The 17,207-nt window shown below is 35.9% G+C and overlaps 2 protein-coding genes across 2 annotated transcripts; one reads left to right on the top strand and one right to left on the bottom strand.

Annotated features, from left to right (window-relative positions):
- Positions 1–4,396: 4,396 nt before the first annotated feature.
- LOC145765573 (uncharacterized) lies at positions 4,397–6,636 on the top strand. Its single transcript, XM_082577408.1, has 5 exons — positions 4,397–4,524; positions 4,816–4,897; positions 5,173–5,314; positions 5,874–5,988; positions 6,459–6,636. The coding sequence occupies exons 2-5, from the start codon at positions 4,824–4,826 to the stop codon at positions 6,500–6,502; spliced, it is 375 nt and encodes a 124-aa protein (XP_082433534.1). The 5' UTR covers positions 4,397–4,524; positions 4,816–4,823; the 3' UTR covers positions 6,503–6,636.
- A 2,544-nt stretch (positions 6,637–9,180) lies between these two features.
- LOC145785538 (uncharacterized) lies at positions 9,181–12,064 on the bottom strand. Its single transcript, XM_082597201.1, has 5 exons — positions 12,001–12,064; positions 11,271–11,351; positions 10,809–10,923; positions 9,861–9,966; positions 9,181–9,374 (listed from the first exon to the last, which is right to left on the bottom strand). The coding sequence occupies exons 2-5, from the start codon at positions 11,342–11,344 to the stop codon at positions 9,331–9,333; spliced, it is 339 nt and encodes a 112-aa protein (XP_082453327.1). The 5' UTR covers positions 11,345–11,351; positions 12,001–12,064; the 3' UTR covers positions 9,181–9,330.
- Positions 12,065–17,207: the final 5,143 nt, after the last annotated feature.

Below are 17,207 nucleotides of genomic sequence, written 5' to 3'. Positions count from 1 at the left end.
CTTACTGGATATGCTTTCTTTGTTTCTCAAGTCACTTCATTAGCCTACAGGCTTCGTGCTTTTCCGCTCAATCATACACCGATGGGAATGGTCTCTTCTTGTGAGTGTGTTGCTGAGATACAGACCGCAAACCAGTAAACCACGTCATCAACAATTGTAGCATATTGAATTTGAACCAACCGAACAGAGTGGTAGGTCTGTGTGTCTTTGAAGTCGGGGACTGATTGCTCTCTGGTAGACTACCGGTGTAGTCCGAGAACATCGCGAATCTGGGATGGAAAAAGGATAAACAATAGGCCCCAGAGACTCACACGATGACGACGATTTACCTACATTTCATTAAGTAACATCAAACGTAATGTGTGATGCTGGAGTACATTTTATGTTTTAATCACCTTGTAGAGTAGACCAAGCAAGTCATTTTTATATTATAATTCAGCGTTTACATACGTCTCGATGTGAGAGACGTGTTTTGTTAACTTGGAAGTCGTTGGAATTTAAATCATTGAAAAATGAGACTACAAACTCAGTTGACCGTCGTATTTTTTAAGCACACAGGAATATTTCTTCTGATCATTGCAAATATATCAAAGTTATTTTACGTCCGCAAAATCCCCTCCATGCCTAATACCCAGCGTTTGCATGATTTGCTTTTTTCTCACAAGGTTGCATCAATGAACGTCAGTAAGACCAAACTATTTTTTTTTTTGCAAACAGTAATTACCTTTTGTGGTCTTTTGTTGGTTATATTGAAATTTTGTTGTAACATTAACCGTTTTTCGTCATGAATTTGCACAAAAATCCAAATTGATTCACTTTCTTTCTTTTTTGGCGCTTTATTGCCACCTGACGGCAATATAGTTTCGTATTTGATTGAAATTGTGAGGAAAGTTCAATTTTCCCTTTTCACTAGTGTTTGCTGATGCTTTTGGATAATAAAATGAAATCAAGTTGACATGACGTCCATGCAACATAAAATGATTGAATGTTAGTCCTATTTTGTTTGTTGGGATCAGTTGATGCATATTGCGACGTCGACCTATTTCTTGAGTCGATGGTCGATGACATCAGCATTAGACAGTTCTATAAACTAAGAGATCATTTGTTTTAAGATTCCAATCTTAGGCTACAATAGTTCATACCCGTATCGCGAAACAAAACTTGACGCTCTTGCTTCTTTTTAACGTATCCAGACGTTGAAACGATGTAAAAGTGGCAATTTTGTTGCGGGGAATCAATTTAACGAAATCGGTTGACTTCTCAGAAAAAAATTTCTTAGGTCTCACAGCAAAGAAACTTGAAACGTCGTTGCCTCCAACCCTCAACAAGAGGAAATGATGAAAGAAAAGATGAGTGCATTGAGTTGCATTGTGATTCTGATGATGTTTGTTTTATGTTGTTCCTGTTATTTTATTCCATTTTCACTGTTTCAATCATGCTTCTAATATTGCATTTGTGTATTTAATTTTGTCGAAATAAGTTGAAAATACTTTGATGAAAGTTTTATCTACTTTTTACAAACCCTGATTGATGGACATTTTTCAGTCAACACCTTTCAAACGGGACCTGCTTCAGCGCAAACAAGAAATTCAATTCCACGAAAAGATTTTAGGCTTACAGTTGGCAGTCATTTCTACAAGTCTATAAATCTCATGCAGTGCGAGTCTTGGACTAACCAGAGAAAACGTGATCATTTCTGAGATTACTCAAACGTTGTTAAATTTTTGTATCTACATTTGTGAAATAAACAAGGATCATGCTGCTAAAAGAGAATCTCAATCTATTGCGCAGTGGTTATTAACCTTTACTTACCTTCCGAACCCTTATGCTAATCTGCAAGCTTTCGTTGAACCCCAAATTTTCGCTGAGTTACAAAAACAAAATCTACCACATTTAGGTAATACATTACTGTTGTTTTTTTGAGACCAATAGTGAGATTCGAGACTTCGTCTCAGAAACAGCAATTCTCATGTCATTTTCGCATTCAAGCCGTTTTTTTTTGCTTTAACATCCACCAGAATAGAAAAACGCATGCTCACATAAATACTGTAAGTGGTTACGAATGGCATGAGAACTTCAAGGGCAACTTTTGTAATAAGAGGATAACTTTCCATTTGTTGGCACCGAAACGTTTGAAGATTTGTTCTGTTGAAGTTCCTTTCTTGCACCTTGTCGCTTTCTTGAAGCTCGGTAATGTCATCCAGTAGAGACTTTATATCTGCTGTTGTAGTATCACCAGCAAATGGTTGATGTATCCATACTGGATATTGTTTTTGTTTAGAAAAGTAGTTTTGAAATGAGTTTTGCAACTTCTGCAAATGCTCAGTAAATAAGCTACTAGCTTAAGCCTCTGACTTTCTGCAATTTCGCCATTAATTGCTGTATCGGAACTACTTACTACCTTGTCCACACGTGGAAAGTTAGCGAAGTTGTCATTTTCCAATTGCTGTCACCACAACTGCAATATCCTCTGAAGAGCGCTCATTTGCTCTTCAGCTTCTACTAAATTTTACCACCTCCTGGCATTTGGTAATTCAGCTGATTAAGGGCACCAAAAATGTCAGCTAAATAAGCCATAGAAGGATAAAACTTGAGTCCTCAAAGTGTTTTGAATGCCGATGGTTGTGACTTTTCAAGAACTCCAATAATTCTGTAGTCAAAGCAAAAACACGATTCATCACTTTCCTCCTCGATAGCCATCGTACTTCAATGTGGTAGAGAAGGATTTTGAATTGTGACTCTATTTCTTCACACAGCTGGATAAAAATTCTATGATTCAAAGCCGTTCCACCGTTTCAACAACCGTAATTGACCGTTTCAACAACAATTTTTGTTTTCAACAACATTGTGTTACGTGTAGATAGCATCATTACATCACGCGTCAAACACACAGATGTTTACTTACCATCACGTAAGCCGCAATCAAGTTTCGGCTAGAGAATATTTTCTAAAAATATTCGCTGATATACCATTCATTAGGCCGTGTGTTAATGTTTCAGAGGACGTTCGCGCCGAACTCCTGAAACAGCTTCGTCGAACCCCAGGGGTTCGATCGAACCCTGGTTAAGAACCACTGGTAAACGGTAATGTAAAATAATCAGTTGTATTGGCAACAATGCTAAGGTTTCATTGTCACATGAATCACATAATTATATTTTATGTACAAGCAAAAATCGACTATTGTTGTTTCACAGTAGGCTACTGCTTGATCAGATTATCGTTCGTTAGGCCATTACAGTGTTTGTTCACAGTGAAGTTGTTCCGAACAATTTGGTTGCATTGGATTTGCAAGTACTACTGTATATTCATGGCTGAACATATCAAACCGTGGTTTTTATAATAACAAATGGATAAAAAAAATTCCGTTCCAAGCAATTTGGATGAAATAAGCCGTTGGGTGTACTAACCGCAATCTACTGTGCTTCTATGCTTTCAAGTGTAATGTGTTGATCGCAATGGGTTTGGAATAATTTTGAAATTCTCAAGAATGAGAAAGTTTCAGAACGTGCTATCACGAGTTGTAGGCTATAATAAAACTTTCGCCGGGAAGTATAAAAAAATATCCAGAAATTTTTCCTTCAATGAACCATCCTATTGTTATGTGGTTGGACATCTTGTATAGTTCTAAAAATCCTTGATATAAACTTTTTTTTCCTTTTTTTACTCTTGGCAAGATAAAACTGCTGCTGTTTCTATAACTTAAAATGCTTTACATTCATGGACATTTTGTGTAACGGTTTTTGTGGTTTTTAGAATTAGGCTACTTTTTAATTATTTGTGCTTGAAAAGAGTCTTTGAACAAATGTTTTCGTTTTAACGAGGGTTACCACATAAGCTATTTTTTTAAAGTACTAGGGAAACCAAACCGACAGATGTTTCAGTTCCTTGAGAAATCGTTCGGAACGAAAACTTATTTCTATTTGAAATTCGCGATCAACTTTTCAGCTGTTGAGTTTCATTTCCTTGCTTGTCAGTTGCATAATTTGAAACAAACCTCATCAGCTTTGTTTAAATAAGAGACGTCAAACTATGACAGCTGTATCTAGTGGCTTCATTCCATTCGTCAACTGTGTAATTTATCTTTCGACATTTGTTGATAGCAGCCAGTAGTCTATTGAATAAAAATCGTTAAATGGATTTAGTTGACAAAATAACTGATTTAGTATTCAATTTGATTCAGTAGAAAAAGGTGCACGACTCAGGACAGATTTTTATCAACTATGTCACCACGCATTGTTGGATTTGACAGAAACGTCAGAAAAATATACCCGCTTTGAAACTTGTTTAGAAAGTGGAATGCCACGCAATCAAATATAACTCTTTCATCTTTAGATGAATTTGAAGAAGTCGAAGAGGAAGCCCTTTACTTTTGCGATAGAAACAATCTGATTACATCACAATTGATCATAAACGATTTATCCGTTAGATAGCCTATAAAAGCAGTCACTAATCTCAGTCAGCACTTCATTCAACAGATAACTGCACAATTGCACGACCTTGTGAAATTCTTTGAAGAAACGACAGGTAAGCCATGTTTCATGGTGGATTTGATTTTTTTCTGTGGGCTTAAAGTCAATAAATACAAAATTAACAAAAATCGCGTTTCTCCACATTCTTATTTGAATTTTGTGAATCATCTGTTGCTCACAATTTAGTGAAAGATGTTTAACCTATTCACACTTAAGATATCTCGTTTTGTAATGATTAAAACTGTATCGGTACTCTAAATAAACAAAGTGAGCCTAAATAATTTGTATATAATTTACAAAAGTGCTCTCATGCTGCATAACTTACAATATACTGTATATGTGTTAGATCAAGTCATGTCTAAAGGAGCTATCGTGGTACTCTTCCTAGTTTTGTTTGTGTCAAGTGGAAATTGTGGATTTTTCAAAACGTAAGAAAGTTTCAGGATTTTTTTTAGCTTAATCGTTATTTAGAATTGATCAACAAGTTGTTATAATTAATAACTGTTAAATATAGCTTGGAGGTTTCATTTAAACTGCAATAAATCGAATCTGATAAGTTTGATTAAAAGAATTGTGTGATCTTGATCAACCATGGATCAACACATTAAACGAATGGATACATTATTTTGTAGCAGCAACTTATAAGAAAATTACAAAATCAAAATCATGTGGCAAACGGATAAATTTTTTACTTATTTTCAAGGATAGGAAAAGGCTTTAAAGCCGTTGGAAAGACACTTTGGAAGGGAGCTAAAGCAGTTGCGCCAATTGCCAAAAAAGTAGCAGGCACCGCCATAAAAGCCGCAGTTGGAGACGTAGAAAACTTACGACGTTTGAAATCGGAGGTACGATTATACTGTAGTTTACTGATTATTTATAGATTTATAAGGTTGCCGTAATTTATAAGCAATTTTTACCCCCTAACCAACTTAAGCGTTATACACTTATAATTTTGTTATTGAGAATATGGTAAAGTTAAAAATCTTGTGTTAAGTTTATGTCTATCTTCAATAAACACGTTTTCAGTTTTTTAATGCTCGATTACAGATAGCTTCTGACTATAGTTGACTTAAGCATGTTTCTATATACTTTTAAAATCAGTTGTCAAACAACTATGCTGAACTTTCAGAAACATTTTTTTGGTGAAGCAAACCAAAAGTTTGAAATAACCTTAGATTTGATATAACTGCAGCTTTTGACAATATGTTTCAACTTACAATGACTTCATTCTTGTAATATTAAGCGACGTCGTGTGAAATTTACTCTTTTTACTGTTTCTTATTTTGTTCCAAACGAAACTTGATTATTTGTTGAGAAACAATAAAGAAAAGTTTTCATGATTCATTTTTTATCGATTGGTTTTTTAATTTAACTAAAAAAATTGACCCTAAATTAATTGTTTAGAATCCAGATGCCTACCATGAAATGATGATGAACACTGCTGATGAACTGAGCTTAATCATGAAGCCTGATGGAGTTGAAGCTGTGATGGACGAGATGCATCGACTTGCCCAGAAAAGTAGGTGGAATTTGGCATTGTTAAGAATAAGAAAAATGTTCTGAATCAATAAGCTTATATAGTAAAAAAAATATGGTTTTCTTGCCTCTAAACTTTTTCGAAGTTTTTAGCAAAACTGTAACTATATCTCAAGCTTTAAAATGCATTTATTTTATACCACCCATGGCTTAGCAAAAGAGGCTCAAATGAAGTAGAACAATTTTATACAGCTTTATTTAATGTTGTGCGACATATTATCATTAGAGTTGGTTTTAAAAAAAATCTCTGTGATATTACTATACATCTTTTAGTTCAGGACACAAACTATAAAACATGGTGTTTATATTTAAAAACTGTAACTTAGTTAGCCTACTATCTTTAAAATTTCTTTGCAGTGCGTTTTTGATAGACAGGATCCTAAAAAAATACCATAAGCTTGCAAATTAGTTTAGGATTCCAAACGTTATTTTAACATAGCTTTTATCTCGTAGGTTCTTTTGTAGAGAGAGATGAGTTGGAAAGACTATTCATCTAACAAGGAGTTTATTCAATCAAGTTATATCTTATTCGGAATCGATTACGTTTTGTTAATCTGCATAAATCTTGACACTGCCTTTTTGTTGCTTTCAATTGAAGCAATTTATTTTGAGCAATCAATAAAAACGCAAATCAGAACTTGCTTGGTGCTATATTGTTTAAGTAAGGACGATTAATTGTGGTGAAACCAGCAATCTGCTCTAACGTTATTGCAATGTATGAGAATTGCTTAAGTTGGCAATAGATAAAATAATGTTTGGTATCTTTCCTTGGAAAAATGAACTATTATACAGGTTAGATATAGCAGTTGCATGTTGCTAATGTAAAAATATCGTGACTGACTTTAAATGCAACTTGCTAGTGTAAAGGAATACGTAATTTAAAAATCAAATAAGAGGTAATTTTTTATTCATCCATGTCATATAAGATGCAAGCAACACTTGTCGAAGGACGAGTACAGAAAGCTGTACATTTTGTTCAGTGCTAAAAGTGCACAATTCTAAAAGAACGAACTGAGTAAATAATTGATAATTGAAATAGCAAAACAAACTAAAAATAAAGTTGCTGACATAAATAATAAATTACAGGGCAAAGAATAGCCTATGAAACTTTTCACGTTTTACAATAGGAATTATTTTTGCTCGCTCTGTGTTTACTAATAAGTCGGCGAATAGAGCAAACTATGCGTTCAACAACGGAGAAGCACAGCAAGAATCTTGTCATGCAGTTTTCAAAAACCTAGAAATGCAAAATTGCATAGTAAAGAGTCTTTACTTAAGACTTAACGTCTTTACTAAAGACGTTGCTTTAACATTTAAGTTAACTCAATTACATTGAGTTGACATTAAAATTAACCTATTTCAGTGTTGATACTGGTACAAACTCAAGTGCAACTTGTATATTTCGCAAGGGAATGAGAAACGTTTCAGGAGTGTTCTTAAAGGCTTTAAGAAAACCGAAAATTGGTAAAACCCTTTTGTGGTCTTTAAAAAAACGGTTTTAAACTAAACTTCTTTTGTAAAGCAAAACAATTTAACTTCTACAGAAATCTTACTTTGATGATTATAATCAAATACAAAGTGTGTGTCTCAAATTAAATCTAAAATTAGCAAAACTCGACTAAACTAAGATAAAATTTGTCTAATTTTTCTGAGGCAAGTTTCCAAACTTCTTGTTATAATTTTGCTACTTATCTGAACGTTTAAGTTCATTGAAATTGTATCCCCCAGAAAAAAATATTTTTTACTAGATTCGCCATTTGCTGCATGTAAGTATTTAGATGCGATGTAATGCTGCATTTTTCTTAGCAATTTTATCAGCAAATCATTCTTTTTTTGTTATAGCGAAAATGCAACTTAAATTACTGTCGTTTAGCTTAACAATCGTACCAGCAATCATTCTGAGAAAACAAGACCAGAAATAGGCTTGTGTGCACGCACGATAAGCTTTGTCCAGAGTGTGCGAAATGCTAGGGCTTAATATACAGTACATAGTATGTAAATAGACCCAGAAAGCGACAAAGCAACCGTTTTTTTTTTACATTGATTTAACGTCTGAAGACGTTGAATCAATAAAAAAAATATGATTTGCTGTCTGGGTACGGAGGATATTTTAGGGTCGTTCGAAGCTAAATCATCTTTAAATTTTGTAGCATTTGGTTTAGTTTCAAATTATTTTTTTGCATTGATTTTGTTTCGTTTCAAAATACGTTGCTTAGTGACAAACTTTCTTTTTTCAAAAACTTTTGCTTTCTTATGTTTGAAACGAAATACGTATAAAGGAATCTCAGGACATAAAAGCGACAAAATTCGTTCTTTTGAAAGAGCTTGTTCTGCTCTTTTGCTCTATTTTGAACGTGCATTTTATTTTTCTCACAAAGATGACAACTGGAAAGTTGTACAGACTATACGTAGCCTACGCACTCCGCAGCAACTAGTAAGTTTATTTTGTCTGTTTGAATTTATGCTAAGCATAATGTTAAGCTTTACAAGTAGGCTGTATTTGTCTTTTCTGTTTGATACTGACGCAATGATTAAACTCCAACTGTTAAGAAATGACAGTTTGACAATAAAGGCGCCTGCGTAGTTTATAGCATCGTGGTTTGATATTTCCGTTATGGGATTCAAACAGAATAAAGTTTCTCCCCTGAGGGTTTCCAATCAACATAACTCGTACTTTTTACATTGATTCAACGTCTGTAGACGATAAATCAACGCTAAAAAAGAGTTTTGTTGGCTGGGTTAAAGCGTAAGAGAATAAACGTCAGAACATTTGAAATATAACGCTATATTTGAATATGCTCAGCGTTCAGTGAAAAATGCTGGTTTAAGACTTCGTTTCATTGTAACTAAATTTTCTGCACTTGGTATTCACCTAAGAGAGCTTTCCCCAAGCTTAGTTTAGTCCACAACTTCCCTCAAATGTTTTGTGACAACTAGTAAATTTTGCAAAGGAATTTTTGCAAACTAACGTGTTTGGACAGAATGTAAATTTACGGATCACCTAAACGCAAAAGTATAATCCTGTTTCAGTCTGTAATGGTGTTTGATGCCTTCCAATTACTTTGTTTATAGAAAAAGTGTTCAGTCGTTTACTGTGATCCGCTGCAATAAAAGCAAATCTAATTCACTACCAATTATTCCCATTCAAATGAATTAACAACAACAGAGATTCTTTCATTTGCGATTTTATTAGTGACTCTAAAGCCATAAATTCATAAATGCAACAAAAATGGCAGTGTCGATTTCTCAGTGCGTCGAGCCAAATGATCAGCCAGACTCATTCCATACAGAATAACATATCGATTGATTGCAGCAAGAGGTTCCGCTAGCGAATTAAGCTTCCCGATTGATCACTCTCCAGAAGTGATACTAAAAATTAACAGTCGTTAAACATTAAGAAATATAATTATAATGGATGGGGATAGTATTTTGTTGCAATTCAAATCACTGAGAAGCTGCAAAGCTTTTGAAAGTGAAACGAAATGAAGTTTAACGTTTGAAAATTTTATAGTTCCTTTCGACTGAGTAAATGAAGTATAGGATTAAGCCTCGCATAGCCACAATTCTGCTATATGCTTGGCATGCTACTTATGAATTCTAATTACCAGAAAATATTCACAGACAAGTGTCTAAGGATAGTTGAACTTATGCTGTGGTTTGATGCACCGTCATTAAAGATATACATGTAGCGTATCAGCAATCGATTTCACACACACAATTTGATAGCATATTTAAAAATATACTATTTAAAAATATACTGTACTAGTTTAAAACTGAAGAAAATCACCAATTTCTTTATAGAAATGCTCGTTCAGCTTGAAATTTGTACGTTCTGTAAATCTGCAATCAACTTACATCCATCAAGAAGTTGGTCCATGTTTGTCCTAACTTCATCAGACTTGATTTTCCAGCTCATTTCATCCGCAATATTTCTCATTAGTTGACGGTAGGCCTCTGGATTCTGAAAAAAAACACATATACCGAATTTACAAGTGCTTAGTACGACCAATTACAGTATAAAAAATAAATAAATTATAATCAATAACAAAATATAATAAAAAATAAAGCGTATTTTTTAATTACTACTTGAAAAAAAAACGACTGAAAAAATGTAGTTTTTCAACTTTGTTATGAAGCTCCAGACCAGAATCTCCAACCACGCCCACGGCTAAGCGTAGCCTCGAAAAAACTTGTTTGGCCGCCATGAAAGGTCAAAGCGTAAAATTATTTCTTATAGTTGGAATTTAATTATATAAAATCACCGATGTTAAATCATTTTCATCAAGATAGCTTAAAATAAAAGTATACAAATGGACTGCTACTCCGCTGTTCAAAACAAAATTATTTGGAAATTTAAAACGAAATTAATTAGACTTTTGCATTTTGATTTTGAAACTCAAGCAATTTCGTTTCTTTCTAAAAATCATTTCGAACTATGTTTTAAAATGAAGATTTTGTTTCGCTTGCTTACAAAACAAACGGGATAGCCTAATATGAGTTGTTCATTTGAAGTTGTCTAGGGCCTCTAGGCTACTACAATTGCTTTACGATATCGATACAATATTGAAGATGCAAATTCCAACAATATAGCCTATACTGTAGCAGTTAAGCAAAGGCCTTAGCAGTTGTACAGCAGTGACAATAAATAAACCGGAGCATAATTATTATTATTACATGTATTATTAAATCTCCTGTGTCTAACTATAGTCTGCCATGAGCCTTTATAGTTTGGCGACTAGTAATATAGTGTATAGATTTTACTGTTTTTTTTACAAAGTAGAGAATAATATAAAACTATCATACCTGATCTCGCATTACTCCAACATTTCTCAGTGCTTCAATAACCATATTTACACAGTCATAACATTTTTTCCCTCCTGTAGCATACTTCAAAACGCCTTTTACACCATCCTTTATTCTTCAAATGTAAAAAATGTTATAATTAAGTTACTTGGTGATGTACTGGTGGATAAAGCAATCATGATACTCAAAATGTTGATTTGGGATTTATTTTTAGTGACGCGATGTTGAAAAGAAATCTTGTTATTCAAAATTCACGCTTTTTTGTAACCTAGTTAGTTTAATTTTCTTTGCATCGTTAAAAAAATTGCAGGTAAAATTATCTTAACAATTCTCAAGGATATTTAAATATCCCTGACAATTCTGCTATACCAGAGTTTAGTAAAATCTAAATCTGTATAAAGGTTACTAGAAAAGTATTATTTCAAGTAAAAAAAAATAAAAGCAGCAACATATTTGTCTTACTCTTGCCATGACAGACAGTTTCCAGTTGACACAATCAAAGCCAAAAGAAGAAAAATATTGAATCCTCTCGACATCGCTTATCTGAAAGGTATGGTATGATGTGAACGTCATTGCAAATCACTAACATAAAACAGCACAAAAATAATAAGAAAGGCAGTATAACGCAAGAGAACAACTGCACGCCCAGCAAGCTGGTGCTCGAGAGAAGCCCAATTACGGATCAACAGGATGCACTGCTTGACAGTTTACATTATTCCAACATTAAGCAGCAATGTTCGCAATTTGGCCACCGCATAACTAAAAGGAAATTGCAATAAAATGAAGTAAAACGTCAATAAAATCAGCCAATGTTTGGTTTGGTCAGCGGGAATAGAAACGGCAGTCCACAAACCAGATGGCTCGATACAGGAATAGATCACATCGAGGTAAACATGACTGAGTTGGAAATTGCGTGGGATCGGAATTTATGATGAGGGATTAGCTATTCCGTGATCGAGAGTCAGAACCTCGGGTGAATAAAAAATTGTAAAAAATATGTCTAAATACAAAGCAACTTCATTTTCCTGACAACAAGGGTGTTAAAATAGCTTACAGAAAATAGTCATGCACAATAGAGTTCATATACCTTGTATTTTATGTTATCAAAGCAATAATAAGTAAATAGTTTATATGATCAAATGATCATAATCGATCAAATATCAATTCAAATTCATAATAAAATGTGACTTACTTGTATTTTCGTTTCTTCACTTGGTCATGCAATTGTACAAATACCTGTTAAATGAAGTACTGAGTTGAATACCTACTTTTATATCCTATCAGCGGATACGCCGATGACAAAATACTTCAGGTAGCAATTGCATGACATTTTTGGTGAAAAGTATCCTCTTTCATTCTTTGAATAACAGATTTCATTTGATTGCATAATGCTGGGGATTGTATTGAAGTATTGAAACACATACATTTTGCAGTCACTTTTGAAAAGAAAAACAAAGACGTCATAGCAAAAGTGATGAAACCAAAGTATTTCTACCTCCTTCATCGATTGAATCGAAGTTTTATTGTCTTGTCAAACTCTTCCACAGGCGTACCTATTTGATTTTGATCACAACAAATTGTGGAATAACAATACTTGACATCATGAAAAATCAAGAGCAGCCGCTGGCAAGACACGTCATCATTGAACATTTCACAATCAATAACCAAACTTATGAAGTGGTAAAAGATAATTGTCTTCTTGTGGACATACGCTGTCAACATAGAACCTTCACTCAAATTGCATAACTGCATGGGGAAAAAAAGGAAACCAAAGAAAAGGCCTGTACGGCATATGGCGCGTGAGTTTTTTCGAATATACAGTAGGCTGCTTCACATTAGACTCGATGTTTGGCTCTTCAACCAATAACAATTGTTTGAGATTTGTGTTGGGCATGTCGATTTTGTTATGATGTTTAGTTTGATTTGTTATTTTTTGTCAACGTCAAGAAACGCTTCACCGCCAATAAGTTTGGAACATAAAAATAAGATTTTTGAAAACATGACACGCTCTTCTGCTGGTACATAAGCCAAGCTGCTTCAAGGGGCTGCAAATGAATGTGATAAGCAATAATTCTGACGTTTTTTCAAACAAACAAGACTGACTTCTTCAGGGAGCTAGTTTAGGTAAAAAATACCTGTCCATTGCCCAACATGGCAATACACAGAACTACGAAACTGTAAAATCACCTGTTTGACTGCATGGACCACACGATACACTGCTAAGCACTTGCTACCATATGTAGCGCTGCAACACTGACAGACTTTCAAGCGATGAGCACCCCACAGGATATCGTCGTATGATTTGAAATTTGTAACTTTTTTCTATCCGAAGCTGAGGTCACTAACCTTTTTTGTATGCAGCCACTTTGGCACTAAAGAGAGCTGTGGCGGGCCGCACTAATAAAATGTTAGGTAGGATGACTCTTATGCTAGAAAAGGACGCATTTTGTACCCAGTATCTAGCGTTACATGTTGTTAATATTTATCTCAGATTACAGGGGTCCGCAAATACTTTTTGGTGCGACCCAAAAAGCAATCGTTTGAAGTTTTCGCGACCCTAACGTTTCGTAAGCATATAATTTTTGCGCAAAACACTTTGCAAATTAATATCAATTCCAATACGGTCGTCTCCACTTATTAAGGCCACATCGGGACCGGACGATTTTGGCTGCAGAAGACATTTTTATACCACTCCTATACCTTCAGTAATTCCGGAATAGACCAAATTGGGCTTAATAAGCGGGTGGACCTATTAACCGTGCGCTTCGTCGTCGTGCAAGCCTCTGGGGCCGAGGGTCTACTCTATCCTTTTACCAGCCCAGACTCAAGATGTTCCCGGACTACACTGGAAGGCTACTAGAGAGCAGCCAGTATTTAGTTTCATCATCCATGACACGCAGACCTTCCACTCCGTTAGGTGGCTTGAAGATGGTAGGCTACAGTTATTGATGATGTGGTCTGCAGTTTGTTCTTCGGCACCACATTCACAGGAGTAGGAAGAGGCCAATTCCCCAATGGCACATGGTTGACCGGAAAATCCCGACGCCCGTACGAAGACAGTTGAGGCGCACCCATGCTTGTCTTTGTAGTGTCAGGCCGATGGGGCATGTGTCAGCGTTGGGGATGAACGAATGAAGTCCGGTGGTACTTGACTTCCTTTCAGAATTCCATTTATAGTCCGCCCAAGTAGCCGCAGAGATGAAGTACATCTGCTGCGTTGATCAGACGTTGAGCGGCTGGCACAAATGGTTGTCTTGACTTCAGTCGACTGGGGTGCTGGCTTGGGAAGCAGAGATCTTGTGGTGGAGAAGATGGTTAGGCTTTAGTGCCCGTCGGCCAAGAAACAGAGTGGCTTCTTCGCGACGAAGCTCAGAAGGTTTGGATGCCAGCGAGAATGGCAAAATTATCCAATGGTGTGGGACGCAGGCATCCGGTAACTGTGCGCAGGGCGCTGTTTATGGCAGTGCCGATGTTTATGGCAGTGTGCACTGCAGCACCAAACAAGTGCACAGTACTTTGCTGAAGAGTAGACAAGGGCTAAGGCTGCTATACGCAAAGTGTCAGCCCTCGCCCTCCAGCTGTGGCCTGCCAGGCGTTTGAGTAGTGCAGCGTGGGATGTCATTTTCTTGCGCAGTGACACCAAATGGTGGCGGTATGTGTACGATCTGTCTAGTGTCACCCCAAGATATTCTGGTTCGGGGCAGAAGGTCAGAGGTCTTCCATTGTTCTAAACATGTAGCTCACGATCAGCTTCCCGATTGTATAGATGGAAAGCTGCCGCCAAAGTTTTATTTTCGCTAAGTTTCAGTCGCCAGTTCTGGAGATAAGCTGAGAGAGTTTTCATGCCTTGGCTCAAGCTGTCTTCCAGGCTATATATATAACCGTGGGCTTAACTACTGTACTACAATCGAAAGTATAAATTTTCTTGTAGCCTACCAAATTGTACGAAACTCAGCACATCATAGACTATAGGCTATGATTGTATTTATTTTTGCCATACAAGTTATATTTATGGTAATTTTAAACCGTTTTGCGACCCACTGTGAATGGTCTCGCGACCCAAATTTGGGTCGCGGCCCACTATTTGCGGACCCCTGTCTTAGAATACCGCAGCAACAAAATTATCGAATAACGCTACTGCCAGGCCAAACTCCTTTTACAACACTTTTGACTTTTTTTTAACAATGCCTAATAAACGAGGCCACTTGTTTTGCACACTTATAGCGAGGCGAGCAGTTTCATCAGAATATTCATCGTCAAGCAAGAGTAGTGTTTTCACATCGCTTTACAAAAGATATCTTGCAATTAACAGTTTCAGTAAACAAGAAAATGTTTGACACATCGCAATACAAGCAACAATAGTGACCTGCAAACATATAAGCCAAAATAGGCTCCAATAACTGGGAGAAAGAAACCAGGCACCATGAAACAAACGCTTGTGGAAATCAATTCATGAGCAGTGTTCCCTCTAAAAAAGCAATGAGTTGGTTTTTCATCTTTTTGTAAGAGTCTATAAAACCGTCTTTCTTTGATTATAGACAACTGTCACTTGCGGTGCTTATCAGCATGGCAAGAGTTGTTGATTAACAACATTTGCAGTACTAAGCTAAATATTTTCATAATACAACCAGAAAAAGTCTTTAAACTTATATATAATATTTTGCCAATTTATTATAAATTGAATTGGCACATCGACCTATTTTGCCAACAAAAACTTGCATAAAGGGAACACTGCTCGTGGAACACAACAACGGGGAAACGCACACTATAGTGTTTACATGACATTTACAAACTTAATATACAGTAAACAACCCTATGCTCAGACAATTTCGAAATTCGAAAACAGACGTTTTAATCAACTACTGGAACAGTGTGGCTGGACATCGTATTGGAATAACTTTAAGCCAGGGTTTCCCAAACTGTGGTCCGCGGACCACTGGTGGTCCGCAACGACTGCACAGGTGGTCCGTGGCGACATGACAAGAAATTAAAAAGTCACACTTATACGTTGTACAGTACGTACCCTGTTAAAGATAATTGCCGCAGTTCTTAATTTATACAGAGTTGATTTTCTCTGACGTTACACAACATTTGGAATTGCTTTCTGCACATTTCAAGTAGTAGGCCTACTTTTTAAAAGAGACATATGAGAATTTTGACTGGATTTTAAACCCTTTTGTTGTCACAAAAACTGATATGTCAGGACGCGAAGAAGAAGAATTAGCCGAATTATCATCTGATCGAACTTTAATGCTTAGTTTCAATCAAACAGCTATTGCATCTTTCTGGTTGAGTTTTGTGGAGGAATACCCATTGCTATCGCAAAAGGCAACTAAAATTTTATTGCCTTTTGCCACGACCTACATGTGTGAGACAGCATTTTCAGCTCTTACCAACATGAAGACAAAATACCAGGTCCAGACTTTCCGTGGACCCTGACTTTACGAGTTTGCCTTTCACAATTAACTCTCAGAATTGATGACTTATGCCAGGGGTGTGCAACCTTTATTACAGGACGGCCAGATATAAATAACTGGGTGAAACCGCGGGCCGCACGTTTATTTAACATATGCTTTCCAGCAGGCACAAAAAAGTAGTTTTTTTGTTATTCATGTTATTCTTTTGGCATTATTAGGGGAGATCTCCTTGCAGAAATAATAAGTTATTAAGACGCATAAATTTCTGAAGAAAACTGCTATTCAAATTTATTGTCACACCGACTTTAAACGAATTCAGTGAGAAATTTGCAGCTGGCTTCTTTTCCCGACGACTTTTATCAAATTTGCTTTAATGGAAGTGCTCTCAATTCGAAGTCCATTTTCCAAGTGTTCGTCTGTCAAAACCGCTCGATAGGGAGATTTCATGACGCCTGCCCATTTTAGAAAAACATTGTTCGCGCAAATACGTTGAGCCAAAAAGAGCCATTTTTGAAGCCATGAATTTTTTCAAATGTGAAAAGTCATCTTGGTTTAGATGTTTTCGGTAAAAATCGCCAAGAGTCATTGCTAAATACTTTGCTTTCAAATCCGTTTTCTCATGAAGATCAATCAGTTCAAGTTGGATATGATCTTGTGCTTTGTCAACGTCTGTGTTGAATAGCGAAGAGAATACCAAACAAATGTTCATGAGATTTGAAGTTCTTGAAGCGAGACAAAAATTCATACAATTTTTCAAGTTGGTCTGCAAATTCAGTTTTCTTCTCAGGATGCATTCCATAGTCTCTCAAAGTTGGAAAGTGAAAAAGATTTCCTGTCTGTATGTGAGCTTTCCAAAGACACAATTCAAAATTGGCACATTTTTGCGGGCCGCATTTGGCCGCACGACTTATGCAATAAGAAGCAATCCCATCCATCCCATTGATTTTATCACTTTTTTAAATAAACAAAACTTGGTTTTATT

This window comes from Aplidium turbinatum, chromosome 2 (genome assembly GCF_918807975.1).
Source record: "Aplidium turbinatum chromosome 2, kaAplTurb1.1, whole genome shotgun sequence".
Taxonomy (NCBI): domain Eukaryota; kingdom Metazoa; phylum Chordata; class Ascidiacea; order Aplousobranchia; family Polyclinidae; genus Aplidium; species Aplidium turbinatum.
This window is presented reverse-complemented; position numbering and strand designations above follow the sequence as displayed.